The sequence below is a fragment of the Calliphora vicina genome, chromosome 3 (genome assembly GCF_958450345.1).
Source record: "Calliphora vicina chromosome 3, idCalVici1.1, whole genome shotgun sequence".
Classification (NCBI taxonomy): Eukaryota; Metazoa; Arthropoda; class Insecta; order Diptera; family Calliphoridae; genus Calliphora; species Calliphora vicina.
The window spans coordinates 36,598,677-36,617,273 of NC_088782.1; the positions used below are offsets into that span (position 1 = coordinate 36,598,677).

An 18,597-nucleotide genomic window follows, 5' to 3' on the forward strand; every position below is an offset into this window, starting at 1 on the left:
CGCAAAAGGACTACATGCCAATAGCAAATAGCAACCTCAACTAAAATAAATCGCCCCCCCCCCCCAAAAAAAAAAGAAAAAAAATCACACAAAAACTACTAATGCAACAAAATGAGGCATTTAGAGTGGTTAGTGCAAGTTTGCTTTATGTGGCATGTTATGAAAATAATCAAAACTCATGGCGAGTTGTTGTCAAAAGGAACTATATTTCAATTACAAAAACATCCTGCTGTGAATAGAGACGACAATGGCGATGTTATTAAAAATATTCCAAAAATATGTTACGACCAGACAGCACACAATGAAACTGCCACAGCAAATGCATACAGAAACAGCGCCAGCAATAACACTGCTGAAATATTAAATATTTTTAAAACTATTTTACAACAATTACACAACACTGAATGTGAACAAATTGAGGAGAAGGAAGTGCATGAAACGCACGAAGGCGACTTCCAGCCAAATGAGGAAGAACGGCGCGAAAGTCAATATGAAGTGCAACCGTTTAGTATATTGCAACAATTGAAATTGGATGAGCAGAAACAAAAGTGGCAACAGCAGCAGCAGCAACAACAACAGCAATTAAAATTACACCTGCAGCAGCAGCAGAATGCCGTGAAATTGCAAGAAATCATGCAACATCTAGATCCCCAAAGTCTGGGCAAAGCGGGCAAAAAGAAAAAGAAGAAAAAGAAAAAAAAGCGAAAGAAAAAGAAAAAACCTGTCAAAGACAAGAAGAAGAAACGCAAGAAAAAGAAACAAAAACCCATCAAACATGAAACATTCCTGCAGACGCACCCAGCTCACATACTCTTCGCCAGTCCCACCCAAAAGCCCCAACACTATTATCACGACCACAACGATGATCACTACTACCACAAACCTGTAGCCACCACAACGAAAAAACCGTACTTACATCATGAACTGGTGCCGATTAAAAAAATCAAATACATTCTACGTAAAAATACCATATTCAAGAAAAAGAAAAAGGAATATCTCAATCACTTGAAACATGTCCTCTATCCGTTTGTCAAATTCATTGCATTCTTCACCATCCTCAATCCCTTCACACTGGCCGTCTTTCTGTTTACGCTCATATCACCGGTTATATTTGGTTTCCTTGGTTTCATCGGTTTAAGTTTCCTCATCAAGCCGGCTCTGCACTTGCTGTTCGGTGTCAAGCAAACGGTGAATACCATTAAACGTCAAAAATTGCAGCAACTACGCAAGAGACAACGTTTGCGTGACAGTCGTCGTCCCATAACCATACACAAGCACTACTACCAACAGAAACCAATCGCACCACCCTCTGCACATCATCGACCACATCATCCACCTCCGCCAGCACCACCACCAAAAGCTCCGCATCTTCATCATTCCCATCGCCTTGGAAATCGTCATCAACATCATCGACAAATAAAAATGTTTAATCCAATATTGCCGGATGTGAGGCAGAAATTAAAAAAGGACCCTCCCTTCATAACAGATTTCAAAGGATACAAAGAGCCATTTGAATTGATTTAAGAGCACGTGTATTTAAGAGCATTAGAGTTTTTAGATTGTTGTTATTATCACAACTTCTTTGTAGATGTATAGTTTTGTTTTTATTATGTTTGAGTGTGTAAGTATCTTACACTTCCCAGCAGTTCTGGGAGACTGCACCGAACTAGTGATTTTATTTATCATTTAGGGTGACAACTAGTTACATAACTAGCTACATACTAGTTATTTTAACACGTGTATGTCCTAAGCAGGGGGTCAGTAGTAACATTTGGATTACAATGAGACTGTCTGATAGCAGGTCCAAAGTAGTCAACAAGTTGGATTCATATACTGGTTACATAAAGTAAGTTACCTTACTAGCTACCTCACTCGTTACTTGATCAGCTTCATAACTAGTTATTTTAACATGTACGGCTGCTTATTGACCTCAAATAATCAGTTAAAAAGCCATCTCATAGAAAGTTCAATAAGCGATTGCTTGTAGACAAACCTTCCTTTGACAACTCTCCAATAAATTACTTCTGGTGGGTAAAATAACTACTTTTAAAAGTGCAGTAAAAAATAAGCGTTTAAAGTGACTACACTCTATATTACTTAGAGACACTTATGTGACAATTGACTTCACGCTAGAATACATGGAATGTATAAAGTAACCAGTTGACTCTCTGACCCAAAATATGGCAATTGGAGTTAGCCTAGTGATCAGACATTAGTGTTAATTAATGTTTATAAGGGATATAAACACAATCCAGCAGTTAAGCAAGTAGTCGCTTAACTGCTGGATTGTGCCTGGATTAGTATTATTTTAAAATTTGCCCTTTTTTGTTATTTTATTATGTAAAATAAAAAACGTGTTAAGTTCACTTTTTTGAAAATTGAGATTAGAATTAGGGTTTTTAATTTCCCGACCTTTTTTGATTCCCGGGAATCGGGAAATTTTTTTCTACATTCCCGGGTACCCGGCTATTCCCGAAATATATAATGATACTGTAAATTAGGAATATTATAGCCAAATTTCATATAATAACTTAGAGTTATAATTATTAAATATCAGAGCTTCGATATTTAATAATATTTAAATATATAATTGGATTTGAAGACGAAATTTAAAGAAATTAGAATGATTCAATAAGAAATAAATTCTATAAATAATGAATTCTATTTTTAAATTTTCATACGAAAAACCCCAAATAAATAATTATAAAAAGCGGTTTATTATTGCACTATTTTTTGGTGAAAAAATAGAGTTCTAACTTGTTTTCTATGTATTTTCGTCAGTTTTTAATTCCCGGCATTATTGACTAAAAATGCCGGGAATCGGGTAGTGAAAAATTGGCAAAATTCCCGGGAAATTTGTACCGGGAATTCCCGGGATAAAAACCCTAATTAGAATACATAACGTTAGAATAAGTAAATAATAATAAAAACAAGTAAGAGAGCTATATTCGGCAGTGCCGAATCTTATATACCCTTCACCTAAATATGATAATATAGCAATTAAAATAATATAACAGTTGTTAGAAAGGCTAGCTTACACAGAAGATATTTTATTTAAAATGTAAAAACAATTTTGTATATTTAATTCAGTAATTTATAATTGAAATAAATTCTGATTCTTACCATTTTCAACAGACTTTGTCTTTTATTCCTATTATAAAGCATGAAATTTAACAATTTATATACTTAATAATTGGTTAACATTACGCGTTTGGCTCAACATTTTTCCTTACTAACCTCAAGTGAAGAAACAGAGTATAAAAAAGGGTATACAAATATATTTAGACAACGTTCAAGTGATTTCTATGTATTTTAATTGAATTTCATCTTTACAATAGTTTTATGAGTATTTAGTTATTATCGCAATAAGTAAATACTAAAATGCACACCTATCAAGCAGTGCTAATCTGTGTATTATTTTGGTTCAATATATGGGAGCTATGACCTATTATGGGCCTATCGCCATATAATATTGTAACGTAATTTCTTAGTATTTGAGTGGACCTTATATGGGAGCTATGGCGAATTATGGACCGATATTTAAAAAATCTTGTGGTATTGGATACAAATTGCTGATCGGTGTAAAATTTTGGTTCAGTACAGTATTTTTTTTTTTGATGTGTTTAAATGTGTTTTCCGGTTCTTAGCCTCCATCTATGACTAATTATGGACCGATCATCACAAAATTTGGTACAGCAATTTTTATAAATATTGACCTTTTTTCGAATTGGAACTTGACAACTATATTTTTATAGAATTGTTGAGAATTTTAAAGATTTTCGGTAGTGGACCTTATATTGGAGCTATGGTCAAATATGGACCGATGTTCACAAAATCCAGTAGTAAGATAACAGAATACAAATTACTGATCTGTGTAGATATTTATTATATTTTTCGGAAATGGGCCTATAGGGGAGCTATGACCAATTATCAGTCCATCTGCGTAAAATTTGGTACAGTGATTTCTGTGTATATGAGTATTATTTGTGTCGAATGATAAAGGTATTTATAAGGGATTTATGAGTACTTACCTGATTTTCGGAAGTGGACCTTATATGGGGGCTATGGTCAAATATGGACCGATATTCACAAAAACCTGTAGTATGATTTCTAAATATAAATTACGGATCTGTGTAAAATTTTGTTTTGATATTGATATTTTTTAGATATTTTCATAGAATTAGGTACAGCGATTTTGGTATATATGGGGACTATTTCTGACGAATTTCAAGTTAATATCGATATTTATAAGACATTTATGCTTATTTAAGAGATTTTCGGAAGTGAACTTTATATGGGGGCTATGGTCAAATATGGGCCGATCCACAAAAAATTTGGTGTTGTGATCTTTTTAAGCACGAAACTTATTTTTCCTGAATTTTGTATGGATACTGCAATTTTGTAGGCATTTACAGACCATAGAACCATATTTCGGGTAGAAATTTGTATAGGGGCTAGGTGAAATCATCGACCGATTCTTATAATTTTTACCAAAGTTAGTCCTTTTAACATAAAAATAACGTGTGAAAAATTTTATGGTATTATCTGCAATATATTTGCACAAATAACAAAAACTATTTTAAAATTATAAAGTTTTTTTTAGGTTGTCTCACATTTTGGTTCATAACTCTGGTTCCACTGAACCGATTTTGCTGATTTTCAATACCAAACTGCTTAGGACAACAATAAACATTTTTTTTTGCAAGTCTACCAATTTTGTTTGTCTATTTCGGACGTGAGCGTGTTTTACACAAACAGACATTGCTCAATCAACTTAGAATTTCATAAGGATCAAGAAAATTTATACTTTGTTGGGTCTCAGATGAATATTTCTCAATGTTACACACGGAATGAGAAACTTATATATACCCTCATTCACCACTTATCGTGGTGGAGGGTATAACAAGTAAGAGAGCTATATTCGACAGTGCCGAATCTTATATACCCTTCACCAAATTATACTTTAAAATAAATTTTTTAAATATTTTTAGGTAAACAAAATTGAAATTTTTTTTTTTTATTTTACAAATTGTTTTTAATTTTTTTTCTAAACTTTAAAATTTTTTTTTTTGGATAAATAATTTATGACAAAAAAATTTTTAGTGAAAAAAAATTCGAGTATTTATTTTTCCCGATTTTGACCCATTGTAGGTCCAACTTTCTATAGCGTTGCAATGGACTTTGAAATATCTATCATTAGATATCCATATTGTCTATATTAATGACTTAGTAATCCAGATATATTAATCAAGAATAGGGCAAAAATCGTGGTTGTCCCGGTTTTTTTTTTCATTTGTGGGCCGATTTAGTCGATTTTAGTAACCGAGCCGGAAGAATTCTCCATATATTGACGTATGAATCATGTATGTAAGTTATTTGGGGGCTAAGGAGATATGATTGCAACATACAGAAGGACAGACGGACATGACTATATCGACTTCGCTATCTATAACGATCCAGAATGACAAACTTATATATACCCTTGCCACATATGGTGAAGGGTATGAAAAACTTTGTTTTTTACACTATAATGTTCAATTACTAAGTGAGAATAAATGACAGATATGTATGTACCCATCAAAATGAGATATAAGTTATTAAAGACAAAAGACTGGTCAAACAGTGATTATTACTAGTAGTCGATATTGCGACATGATAACAGAAAGCTTTTTGCCTAAATTGGATGATATTGATCACATTGGAATCCTTTTTTTTAATGAGTTATTTAAAGTCAAAGGTCTATACCAACAGGCCCATGACCAACCATGGTTTGAAACAAGAAATTCATAGCTGCATCAACTAAATTCAGCCACATTTATGCAAAATAGTCTTGGATATGTACCTTAGATCACTGAACAAAAAAACTGAATCTCCATTTAAATTTTTTTTTTTTTGGAATTCTTTTATTTAAATGTCTATTTTTCCATTACCTAACACATGTCACTGTTGAAGTTAAATACAAATCTTAGACCTTCAAAATCTACTTTATTTTTCCATCAATGTTCTTTTTTTTTTTTTGTTCATTTACGATATTCTTTCTATTTCATTGTATTACTAGTGATACTTTTTTTCGCATTTTGATAAATTTTCCAGTACATTGTTTTTGGGAAATGTGTGAGTGGCTGTGTGTTTGGTGATGCTTATTTAAGATGTCCTAACATTGTTAGAAAGAATGATTGTATTACCCAGGTGTTTGTTTTACACACATATACACTTACATACTCATGCACAAACACACACAAAAATCCAATGTTTATTTAGAAAATATTTCTACAATGTTGGCAAAAATGTTACACAGGTTACAGCGGGTAGGAGAAAACTTGGGGGCTTTGAAGTAAATGGAAATGAGAGTGGATGGATTTTATGCATGATCATTTTGTTGTTTCTTATGATAATGCACTGATAATTACAATTGATTCGGGGACTAGGGACCAATTCTAGATTATACGAAAAGGACTTTGACATGGAGTAAATTAACACCATTTAAATATTCAAATGCTGGAAACTTGAGCCAAATGTTGGCAAAATCAAAATTTTTTGGAAATAAATCAGGCATTTCTAAACGGCTGGTCTGATCGACATAAAATTTGAATAATACAGGGGCGGCGCTATGGGGCTCAGAGTAGGGTACCTTCGACATATACAATTTGTAAGCACGTGCCATTTTTTTTTTTGTTTCCAATCCAATTTCAAAAATTTTTATACTGAAAAAGTGTAATATTTTTGAAGGACGGAGTTTTAAAGTGGCATATTTCTAATTGAGATATTGACTTGAAATTTTTTTTGTAAGGCCAAAAATTAACTTATCTAAACAAAAAAATATAGCTCGGAATAGATGTGTATCAAATTGTTCCTAAGATTTGCAATACTATTAAAATTTTTATAGAAATTTTATGGTGTTTTCTTTTCTGACACAAAATGTTGCCTATATATTTTGTACCATTTATTAAATGTTACTCATACCCTCATAATGTGTTGCATTTTTAACGATCACAATAGAACAAGCCTCATTACCATTTATGCAATTTTCTTTTATGTAGCTTCGAAATATTATAAAACTATACTTTTTGCTTACATAAAAAGTGGTGCATTTCTAACCCTTTGATAAAATTGAGGTTGAAACATGTAGCATATATTCGGGGTTTTAGGGTAACATTATTAGAAAAGAACACGACCAAACTAAATTTTTTTCAGAAAAGAACACAAAGAAGGGTAAAAGGCAGAAAAAATGTATCATTTATGCCAGAAAAGAAAACACCATTAGTTTTAAAAACTGAATAAATATATAAAAATATAAAATCTTTATTTATTAACAAACCTCAATGAAATTTTCAACGTTTTTTAAATTTATCATTCTGAATAATAAAGTGTAAAAACCCGATTACGTCTGGGACAGAGCAAACTAACACATCAACACCTTCTCAAAAAGGAAAGTCCTCCACAATGTCCAAAATGCAACAATCAGTTAACAATGTCACATCTACTATCATGCTCCAACAACCAAACGCTCTCCAAAAATCTCCTGGAATCGATACAATCACTAGACTACAATAACATTAAACAACAATTCTAATTGTATGTATATAATAATTTATGATTAAGTAAGGACGAAGGCCTCAGTAGCCAGTTCCTAAATTTCTAATATTGATATGTAAATTTAATTTGCAATTCATAAATAAAATAATAATAATAAAGTGTAAAAAAACTTGTCAAAGGGTTAAAGGGATTTCCATAATTCCTAGCAGCCTTCGGGGCTGGTAAAATAATTTGGGGATAAATGGGGAACACATTAAGGTTTCCAAAGCTGCTTTCCGTTTTCTGATCCCAGCTTTGAGATTTTAGAGCATGTGGCCCAAAATTTAAATTTTTATTAAAAATAGGTCAAATTCTGAGGGGCGTAGTGCCGACATATTCCACAAATACGACATGTTTTTTATACCAAAATGTTCTCAATAAAGATATCTTAAAAAAAACAAGTAACAGAGCACCAAATTATACTTAAAAATATTTTTTTTTTTAAATATTTTTATTTAAACAAAATCAAATTTTTTTTTTAATGTTTTAAATTTTTTTTAAAAAATTTTTTTTTTCAAAAATGTTTTTTAATTTTTTTTAAAAATTTTTTTTTCAAAATTTTTTTTTTTTTAAATTTCTTTAATTATTTTTTTTGGAAAAAGAATTTATGACAAAAAAAATTTTTGATGAAAAAAAAATTCGGGTTAAAAAATATTTTTTTCCGATTTTGACCCATTGTATGTCCAACTTACTATGGCCTTATATACGTCGTTGCAAAGGTCTTTGAAATATCTATCATTAGATGTCCATATTGTCTATATTAATAACTTAGTAATCCAGATATAGGTCTAAAATAGGTCAAAAATCGAGGTTGTCTTGGTTTTTCCTTATATATCAGCCATTTGTTGACCGATTTTCTCGATTTTAAATAGCAACCGAGCCGAAAGAATTTCGGAGATATTGATGTATCATTCGTGTATGTAGGTTATTTGGGGGCTTCAGAAAGTTGATTTCAACACACAGACGGACAGACGGACATGGCTATATCGATTCCGCTATCTATAACGATCCAGAATATATATATATGCTTTATGGGGTCGCAAATGAAAAATGTGGAAATAACAAACGGAATGACAAACTTATATATACCCTTGCAACTCATGGTGAAGGGTATAAAAAGTAAAATTGTTATAGATCTTAAAGAAAGTTTTTTTTAATAAAAAAAGAGTTAAGTAACCTTTTCGTCCAAAAATAGCAAAAGTCTATTTTTTTAATTTTTAAATTGAAAATCGTTTATTTTTGGATCCATAATTGATATTGCTCGGAAATATTTTGTATATTATTGGTAATTTAGTTGTCTAACTAACAAAACTGAAAAACGGATCAAGGTATGGCAAAATTTTTAAATTTGAATTTTCAAATTTCACGCAAGCATATTTTCTCAAGCCGAGCGCTCTCCAAAAATATAAAAAGCTTTGAAATCAGATGGGAAACAAAAAAAATGGCACGTGTTTAAAAATTTTACCTGTCGAAGGTACCCTACTTTGAGCCCCCATAGCGCCGTCCCTTGAGCATTTGTAGGATACGTTTTAATAACTTAAACTCGAATACTCCTTGTTTAGTCCCACGTCAATTTTTAAGAATGCCAAATGTATTCCCAACAAATTTTGATTCTGCACCACTATAAAGTCACCAAGCAGTGAGTGTTTCTGGATGTAATGGTGTTTCGACAATGACATGGGGATTATTATCGCTAAAAATGCTGCCATTCGGATTATGGACATAATCATTTAAACGAACGTGAAATGAAATTGTGACTCAATATAAATGTTTCCTTCGGCCAATTCACCAACTGTACAGCGCGAACGATACACGTGAGGCTTGTTCAAGTTGAATCTAATAAATGTTCAGCATTTGATTTTTAGATGAAATTGAAGCAAAACTAAAGAACAGACAAGCAATGCCAAAATCGGACATCACTTCTAAACAGACCCCCCTTGTTCATCAAATTGCGTGCCAAATGTTTGCTCCGGCCGCAAGTAAACATTGTTGGTTACACAGTATTTCATGCTTAGTTTGTACAACCTTTATGTTGTTGTTGTTATTGACATTTGTTTGTTTTTGTATTTTTTGTTTGCTGCTGCAATTGTTTGTTACATCTCAAACATTTTTTAGTCGAGTTTATTATAGTAATATGTATGTAGTTGTATATTGTTGGCCTTTCCTTTGGCTAAACCGGATATATGATTTTGACAAATTTTAAAACACAAGAAGACCATAAGAAATTCATTGTATTTACTTCCGGTTCGTTTTGTCTTTTTTTTTCTTTTAGTTTGTTTATTGTTGGAGCAAATTGACCTCGAAAGAAATAAAAACTAATATAAAATTTTATTGAGCATCAAAAGATGTCATAAGATTGAGACATGTAGGATAAATACTATGGCTTGATTTTAATAACAGTTAAAGGAAATAGATAGAGAGCCGGGTGAATAAGTTGTTTAATTGGTTTTACACAAAATATTTAACTGATCTATATAGTAAATTTTATATTTCAAGAAATAGTAACCAAACACCTTAGATTTAAAATACTTAAATACTTTCAAGGATTCACTAATTTCTTAATAACATTTTCATCGGTCTCTATGTCCATATTGCAAAATCTCGACCTTTTCACATAAAGCATCTCATTCTCCAACACACCATAAACCTCCTCGATCGGCAGCGTAATTTCCACTTCATTGGGAGCCAACAATTTGCGAGCATCTTTACGAAAGTTTTCTACGCTTTTCTTCATGTTTTCATGGGCCAAAATGAAACTTTTCAATGTAATAATATCACTGGTCTTATTATTGCGCAAATATTTCGCTTCTATCTTATCAATATCGGCAATAAGACGCAGCACCAGAAAATCCGCATAACGTTTCTTCACTTCCAATTGAGTCAGTTCATCATACCAATGCACCGTTTTAGTGTTCATCATTATTATTAAACCCACAAAAATGATTTTCACCAAAATCATTAACATAATCAGCATTATAGCAAATTGTTCCAACTCCTGGTAGCAATATTGTAGAAGATTTTTCCAATACAGTAAATCTTTGTTATTTTGTTTGAGCTCAAAGTGTAAAAAACCAACTAGGACCAGCGTAAAGACCGAGCCAAACCAAATGCAGGGATAGTGTTCTTGAAAGATATAATGAAATTTTTGTAAAATTCTACGAAATGATTGCATAGTTAAGTTGTACTAATATTTTTTATATATTTTAGATTATTTTATTTCTATATTTTTTGTTTTTAGTTTTGGATACAAATTTTGATATTAACAATTTTTATACAAACAAATGGATTTTTTGAAATGTGGAACACAGGAATTCTATAAATAAAATAAATTTTTCGTAATTAGGGTGTACAATTATTGAATGCCTAATGTATGGTTATCGCCCAATAAAAATAAATCCACAAATCATGAAAAATAATATAAAAAATGGTAGGACTCAACCCTTTCACGACCAAAAGACTATTTGGATAAAAGTAATCATTTTGACTATTTAATATACATCAGTTAGCTCCAAAAAAACATATTTTGAAATAAAAACAAAAAATTTTTTAACGGTTTTACTGGAATTTTGGTCGTAAAGTGGAAATTTTCGTTCCACATTCTCATGTTTATTGACTATATATCAATGCACGCAACATGAATAATGATTTTATAACTTTTTGTAACAAAAATTAACTTACCAGGCCAAATATATATCGCAATATAAAACTTAAAAATTTAATTTTACACTTAAAAACATTTTTGCACAATTCTTGAACACCGTACCAAAATAAAACTGTCAATTTTCAAAGACAATAAAAATTAAATGCTATAACCGAACTTGTTTTAATCGTTTTGGGACACCGGTATCCCCGTGGTCGTCAAAGGGTTAAAAATTAGTGATTTACAATAGATGGCGAATCTTTTGAACGCGGTTTTGGTTTTTAATAACTTATATGTCCTTTTGTACGGTACATATCTGTCATTTATTCTCGATTAGTTATTGAACATTATAGTGTAAACAACAAAGAAAATATAGAATTTTGTACCGATGAATTATCATATGCGGTAAGTTTTGCTTTGCTTCTTTAATTTGAATAAAAGTGCCTGAAGCATACCGATTGCTCACCAAAGCTTATGATGAATGTGTACCATCGATTTCAACGTGATGGTTTGTTAGCTTCAAAATTAGTGATTCTGACATGGAAGACAAAGATCGCCCAGGCCACCCAAAAAAGTTTGAAAACCAAGAATTGAAGGCATTACTCCATGAATATTATTGTAAAACTTAACAATCTGCACTTTCAAAACGTTTGCAAGCAGCAGGATTCATCCAAAAGCAGGGAAATTGTGTACCATAAGAATTGAAGCCGAAACAAAGACAAAGAAATTAATTTTCCATTAATCACTTGCGGTGAAAAATGAATCCATTACAATAACCCGAAGCATAAGAGATCGTATGTGAAGCCCGGCCTACTAGCCCAATCGACACCAAAGCCAAATATACATGGCGTTAAGGTAATTGGTGGGAGATGCTGAAATCTGACCAGACCGCAACAGGGATCATTGGCCGAAAAACGCCCAGAATATTCAGCCAGACATGAAACCGTAATATTCCTTTATGACAACGCTCCGCCACATTATGAAATATATGTTAAAAACTATGTAGAATGTGGTTAGGAAGTTTTGCCTCACCCGCCATATAGTCAGGACCGCGCACAGTGGGGCAGAATCAATTTTTTTTTTGTTAAATAAATCTGGCATTTCTAAACGGCTGGTCCGATTGGGATAAAATTTGACGTGGACGTAGCCAAGGAATATTCGAGTTGAAGTTATTGAAGTTTAAGTTATTACTAAACACGAGCCATTTTTTGTTTCCATTTTTTGTGCCATCTATCTCTTATAATTTCCGAGTTATACGTATTTGAAAATTGAAATTTAAAAATTTTTCCATACCTTTTTTTAATTTGTTAGTTAAACAACAAAATTGCCAATAACATACAAAAGAAAAATAAACAACTTTTAATTTAATATAATTTAATAATAACTTTATTTTGTTTTGTTTTTTCTTTACCCACTTACAACTACAGTTTGAGTCGGAAAAAAGCCAACAAATTTTAGAGGGAATGTAAGAAAAGATAAACTCTCTATTTATTGTTGGAGTTTTGTTTAAGCTTTGATATTTTTACAAATAAAGCTTGATTTGTATAATATCTTTAGTTTTTCTAAAGCATTTTGGGAAAAAGGTTTCCTGATGATCTGGCCTAAGCTGCCAGTGAAATGCGCATAGGAACTAGCTTATCCCCCAACAATAAATGTCAGTGAATTTATCAATAATTGGGAAATTTAGCACAATTCTTACTATGATAATTTAAAATGTTGTTTTATTATTTCAAAAAAAACTTTTATGAACATTTTTTTTTTCATTTTTTGAAATTTCTTTTTTTTATTTACATTCATTGAAAAATATTTTCAATTATTTGAATGTATATGTTGGAAAAAGTTTTGAAGCTTTTTATACCCTCCACCACCATAAGTGGTGAATGAGGGTATATATAAGTTTGTCATTCCGTGTGTAACATTGAGAAATATTCATCTGAGACCCAACAAAGTATATATTTTCTTGATCCTTATGAAATTCTAAGTCGATTGAGCCATGTCCGTCTGTCTCTCCGTCTATCCGTCTGTGTGGCTGTGTAAAACACGCTCACGTCCAAAATACGCAAACAAAATTGGTAGATTTTGCAAAAAATATGTTTATTGTTGTCCTAAGCAGTTTGGTATTGAAAATCAGCTAAATCGGTTCAGTAGAACCAGAGCTATGAACCAAAATGTGAGACAACCTAAAAAAAAACTTTTCACATATTTTTGGTTATTTGTGTAAATATATTGCAGATATAACCATAAAACTTTACACACGTCATTTTTATAATAAAAGGACTAACTCTGGTGAAAATTATAAGAATCGATTCATGATTTCTGCTAGCAACCATACAAATTTCTTCCCGAAATATGGTTATATGGTCTATAAATGCCTTCAGAATTGCAGTATCCATACAAAATTCAGCAAAAATAAGTTTCGTGCTAAAAGAAATCACAACACTAAATTTGTTGTGGATCGGCCCATATTTGACCATAGCCCCCATATAAAGTTCACTTCCGAAATTCATTTAAATTAGCATAAATATCTTATAAATATCTCTATTAAGTTGAAATTCGTCATAAATAATCCCCATATATACCAAATTCTATGATGATCGTCCTATAATTGGTTATAGCTCCCATATATATTAACCTAAAAAATATGTATCAGGTGGATGGTATTTAAGATTCGGCAAAGCCGTTCTAATATACCGTTCTAACTTGTTTCAAATACAAACAAAAGTTCTATTTTAAAATAATGTCGACTTTAACAAAAATTAACTTTAAAATTTCTTTCATAGTTAGGCTGATTTTGTTTTACTTCCCATAAAATAGATCTTTCAACAAATTTCGACTTTGCTAACCCATAAGTAGGCACCTAAATGGTGTAGAACCCTTTTCAAACACTAATTTCATAGGTTGATCAATTATATTTTTTGATTATCTCATTTGGTTCAAAAAACTTAAATGGTGCCACTGTGCAACGTCTCTTTTGGCTCGGAATATTAGGAAGTATTAGTCTAACAGTTAGTCTAACCTTAAAGTATACCAATCGTATCACTTTTTGAGGCGATTTAATTTTGAAGAAATTTCAATTAAATTCGGAACATATATTATTTTTCGTCAAAGGCCGTAGCTTATTGAAACTGGTAAAAATCGATTCATTATTTCAGCCCCCATAAACATGTCCTCCCGAAATAACACTTTATCTTTCATAATAGCTTGATATATATGGGGGATTTCAAGTGAACCAACTTTTGAAATCGATGTCTTCCGATCGGGTTAGTTCTTCCAAGGTTAGTTCTATTGGATAGTATTTTTCAACAAGTTCGGTTGAGAACTCTCTGAGTTAGAGAGGATCAAAATTTGACAATTTGGCCAAGCAGGTGTTTCTTCTCATCCATGTAACTTATTACCAGGGAAATATGCTCTAAAAATAGCGTTTTAAGCGCTTTAAATATGCAGTAAAAACTTAAAAATATGCTCTTAAAATTTAAAAAATATGCTCTTAAAAAACAAACTTTTACATAATTTTTAACCAAAAAATATACTTTTATTTAAAAAAATCAATACAATTCATTTCTAAAAAGGTAAAGTTACATAAAATAAACAAAAATAACAAAAACTAAAACAAATATAACAAGTAATAAATACAACTTTGTATGTTTAAGCTATAAAAAGGCCTCGAGAGGTATTTTTTGATGATATTTTATATAAATATAAAGTCACTTCTTCAATTAAGATTATTATTGCAATAAATTACAAAATGTTGACTTAAATTTTCAAATAAAAATCGTTGTCTATTGGATCTGAAAACATTTTTATACATATAAAATGTTCTTTCGACATCAATTGAAGTTATTGGAGCAAATTTAAAAGATAATATTTCTTTTAAGCTTAGAACGGTTAAGTTTGAATTAGAACTAAAATTTGATATATAGATGGCGCTATTATTAAAATAGAGCTTATTTTATATTAAAAAAAAAACATATATTTTTCAATTTGGAATTTTAAACAAAGGAAGTAAAACAACAACAACAGTAAGACAAAATTTGTTTTTGATAAAGTCAAAATATGCTATTAAACAGTAAAATATGCTCTAAAACGCAAAAATATGACATAAATATGCTCTTAAAACAAATATATGCAAAAATATGCATTTATGCAGAATTCTTGACAGAAATATGTTCTGTAAGTGACCAGAATTCTAGACAGAAATATGTTGATAAGTGACCAGAATTCTAGACATAAATATGTTCAGTAACTGTCCAGAATTCTAGACAGCAATATGTTCGGTAAGTGACCAGAATTCTAAACAGAAATATGTCAATAACTAACAGAAGTCTAGACAGAAATATGTTCAGTAACTGACCAGAATTCTTGACAGAAATATGGTCAGTAACTGACCAGAATTCTAGACAGAAATATGTTCAGTAACTGACCAGAGTTCCAGACAGAAATATGTTCAGTAACTGACCGGAATTCCAGACAGAAATATGTTCAGTAACTGGCCGGAATTCTAGACAGAAATATGGTCAGTAACTGGCCAGAATTCTAGACAGAAATATGTTCAGTAACTGACCAGAATTCTAGACAGAAATATGGTCAGTAACTGACCAGAGTTCCAGAGAGAAATATGTAACTGACCGGAATTCTAGACAGAAAAATGTTCAGTAACTGACCAGAATTCTAGACAGAATTATGGTCAGTAACTGGACAGAATTCTAGACAGCATTATGGTCAGTAACTGGCCGGAATTCTAGACAGAATTATGCTCAGTAACTGGCCAGAATTCTAGACAGAATTATGGTCAGTAAATGAACAGAGTTCTGGACAGGAATATGGTCAATAACAGACAGAAATATGGTCAGAAATACCATCACCATCATCATCGACAACATCATCCTCGCCATAGCAACACTCGCAGGTGAATAGATGTCAGAAATTCTTAACCTATTCTTGTAATGTACGCATGACTGAATTATTGAGAATGAATGGAAGTCATAAACCAAGATGTTCATTCTTAAATTGATAGCAAAAATAGGCTGACTTCAATTAAAATATTTTAGGTCATTTGATACGTATGTGCTCTTTGTAGTGTAGAGAGAAGTCAATTGGTTACTTTATACATCCCAGGTAATCTAGCGTTAGGACAATTGTCACTTAAGTGCATCTAAGTAATGTAGACGTTTATTCAACGTTCATTTTGTTCTGCACTTTAGAAACCAGTTGTTTATGACAAATTGATGCCAAAATTCTTAAATAGTTCTGAAACGTGTAAATATCTTATCCATTGGCCCATTAGACTCACTAGAAAAAACAAGCATTTGCATATTTTGGTTTCCCTGCTTATTACCTATTGTTCTTAGCAAAATGTGTCCTAAATATTTTAGATAGCTATTTATTCGATCTTTCGAAAAAAAATTAAAAATACAAATTTTTAAATTTTTTTTTTTTTGAAATCAAAAACTTTTTTTTCCCGATCGGTAGACATCGATTTCAAAAGTTGGTTCAGTTGACATGAAATCAACACAGATTTTTCCTGTACAATTCAAATAAGTTTTATATAGAAAACAATCACGGTATCTAATTTCATGCCGATCGGTCCATAATTGGTAATAGCTTCTATATAAGGTCCATTTCCGAAATTTACTTTAACGAGTAAAAACTCTTAAAAATATTGCAATATGCAAATAAAATTCAACTTATAAGGGCCACTTATGAAATTAATATATGGTTGGAATTGATCAAATAAACTTTATAAATTGTTTTCTCTTATAAATGTCATATAATATCAAATAAATATGTGTTGAAAAAAATGTTACGTTTTTTTTTTTTCTTCAAAATATTTGATCAATGTGAACGTCAGTTTTTAAGAAGAATATTCGAAATTAAATATTTCTGCTAGTGTCCCAAAAGAATATTTCAATTGAAATCCATAAATAAAAATACATAAGCATACGAGTAAAGCATGTACATATGTATATAATAAGAATATTCAATCATTCAAACATTCAAACATATACAACCAAAGTAAGTATGTTTACAACTTCGTTTACATATAAGTTCATAAATATGTCTCTTTAAAAATTCTTAAGATATTGTATTTTCTTTTTTGTTTGTTACATTTTCATCTTCTTTGCCAAATTGTTCATACGAGTGTATCAATATATTTTTATTTATATATCAACAATATTTCTTTTACTACATAAATTTCTTAAGAAATTCAGTAAATTTCCAATGACACACATCCATACATGAGTTATTGTAGTTACATATACATACTTACTTATACATACATATATATTTACTATATGTGAGCACATGTGTGTTAACTCACACATAGTAGTTGACATTAGGGTGGCAATTATTTTACCCTTTTTGGATTTTCGAAGATCCCAAAAGTCTAAAATTGTTGTCCGTCATCTAAAAACTGAATGCTATAAATTTTAGCAAAATCCCATAATTTTTAAAGGTTGCACATCCCAACCAAATGACTTGATAACAATATTATAATAAGCTTACCAACACAAGCCTTAAGCTTGAGAAAGACTTTAGAATATATTGAAAAAGGCTATCGTAACAATTGTAGAAAAATCAAAACGGAACCCTCGTGAAAATATTATATATGAATGATTACTATAAGCTTATTCTTGCAATTGTAGAATAAGCCTACGAAAATAATATTGTATTAACTTTTGTATAGAAAAGCTTATTCGTCTCAATATTTTTATATAATTGTAGAATAAACTTCACAAATAATATATTACTTGATCATTTTATTATTTAAAAGAAGATCAATAACTTCTTTAGTTTGTCACTTTTTTTATATATATTAGGCATTTGTATTATCGTTTTATTTATTATTTATATATTTATTATATTACTAGTTGACCGCCCCGGCTTCGCCCTGTAGTTCTTCAAGTTTCTCCAACCCACATACAACTGCCTGTTCTTATTTATTAGCAAATAAAATATCTAAATTTGTACTGCATAATTTAGGGAGATTTTTTATTACAGTCTTACCAGTGTTACCACAACGTCAAAATATTTGTAACCAAGTTTGTTTAAAAAAATAACCAAAATGCTAAAAAAAATAACCAAATTTATTGGAAACGTCATGTTTTTAACTTTTGTATATCACGTAAATAAAAATCTCAAATTTCTTTTGCTGCAGTTAGATTTAAATTACCTAAAGAATTAATTTATAATAAAAATGTTTTTTAGGATGTAAAATTTCGGGGTATTATCCAAATATTTCATTACATTTTTAATTAATTTTTCATTTTAATTAAAAACAATGTTCACTTGAATGTGAAGTGTTAAATTTTTATTTTTTTTTCGTTTTCGGAATATATCATTTTAGTGAGAATAAAGCTAGAAGAGTCAAATTTCAACATTCT

General features: G+C 30.7%; 1 protein-coding gene across 1 annotated transcript; it reads right to left on the bottom strand.

Annotated features, from left to right (window-relative positions):
* Nucleotides 1–9,953: 9,953 nt before the first annotated feature.
* On the bottom strand, nucleotides 9,954–10,839 carry LOC135955972 (uncharacterized). The gene has a single exon (XM_065506422.1). It carries the CDS (start codon nucleotides 10,745–10,747, stop codon nucleotides 10,115–10,117), a length of 633 nt encoding a protein of 210 aa, XP_065362494.1. The 5' UTR covers nucleotides 10,748–10,839; the 3' UTR covers nucleotides 9,954–10,114.
* Nucleotides 10,840–18,597: the final 7,758 nt, after the last annotated feature.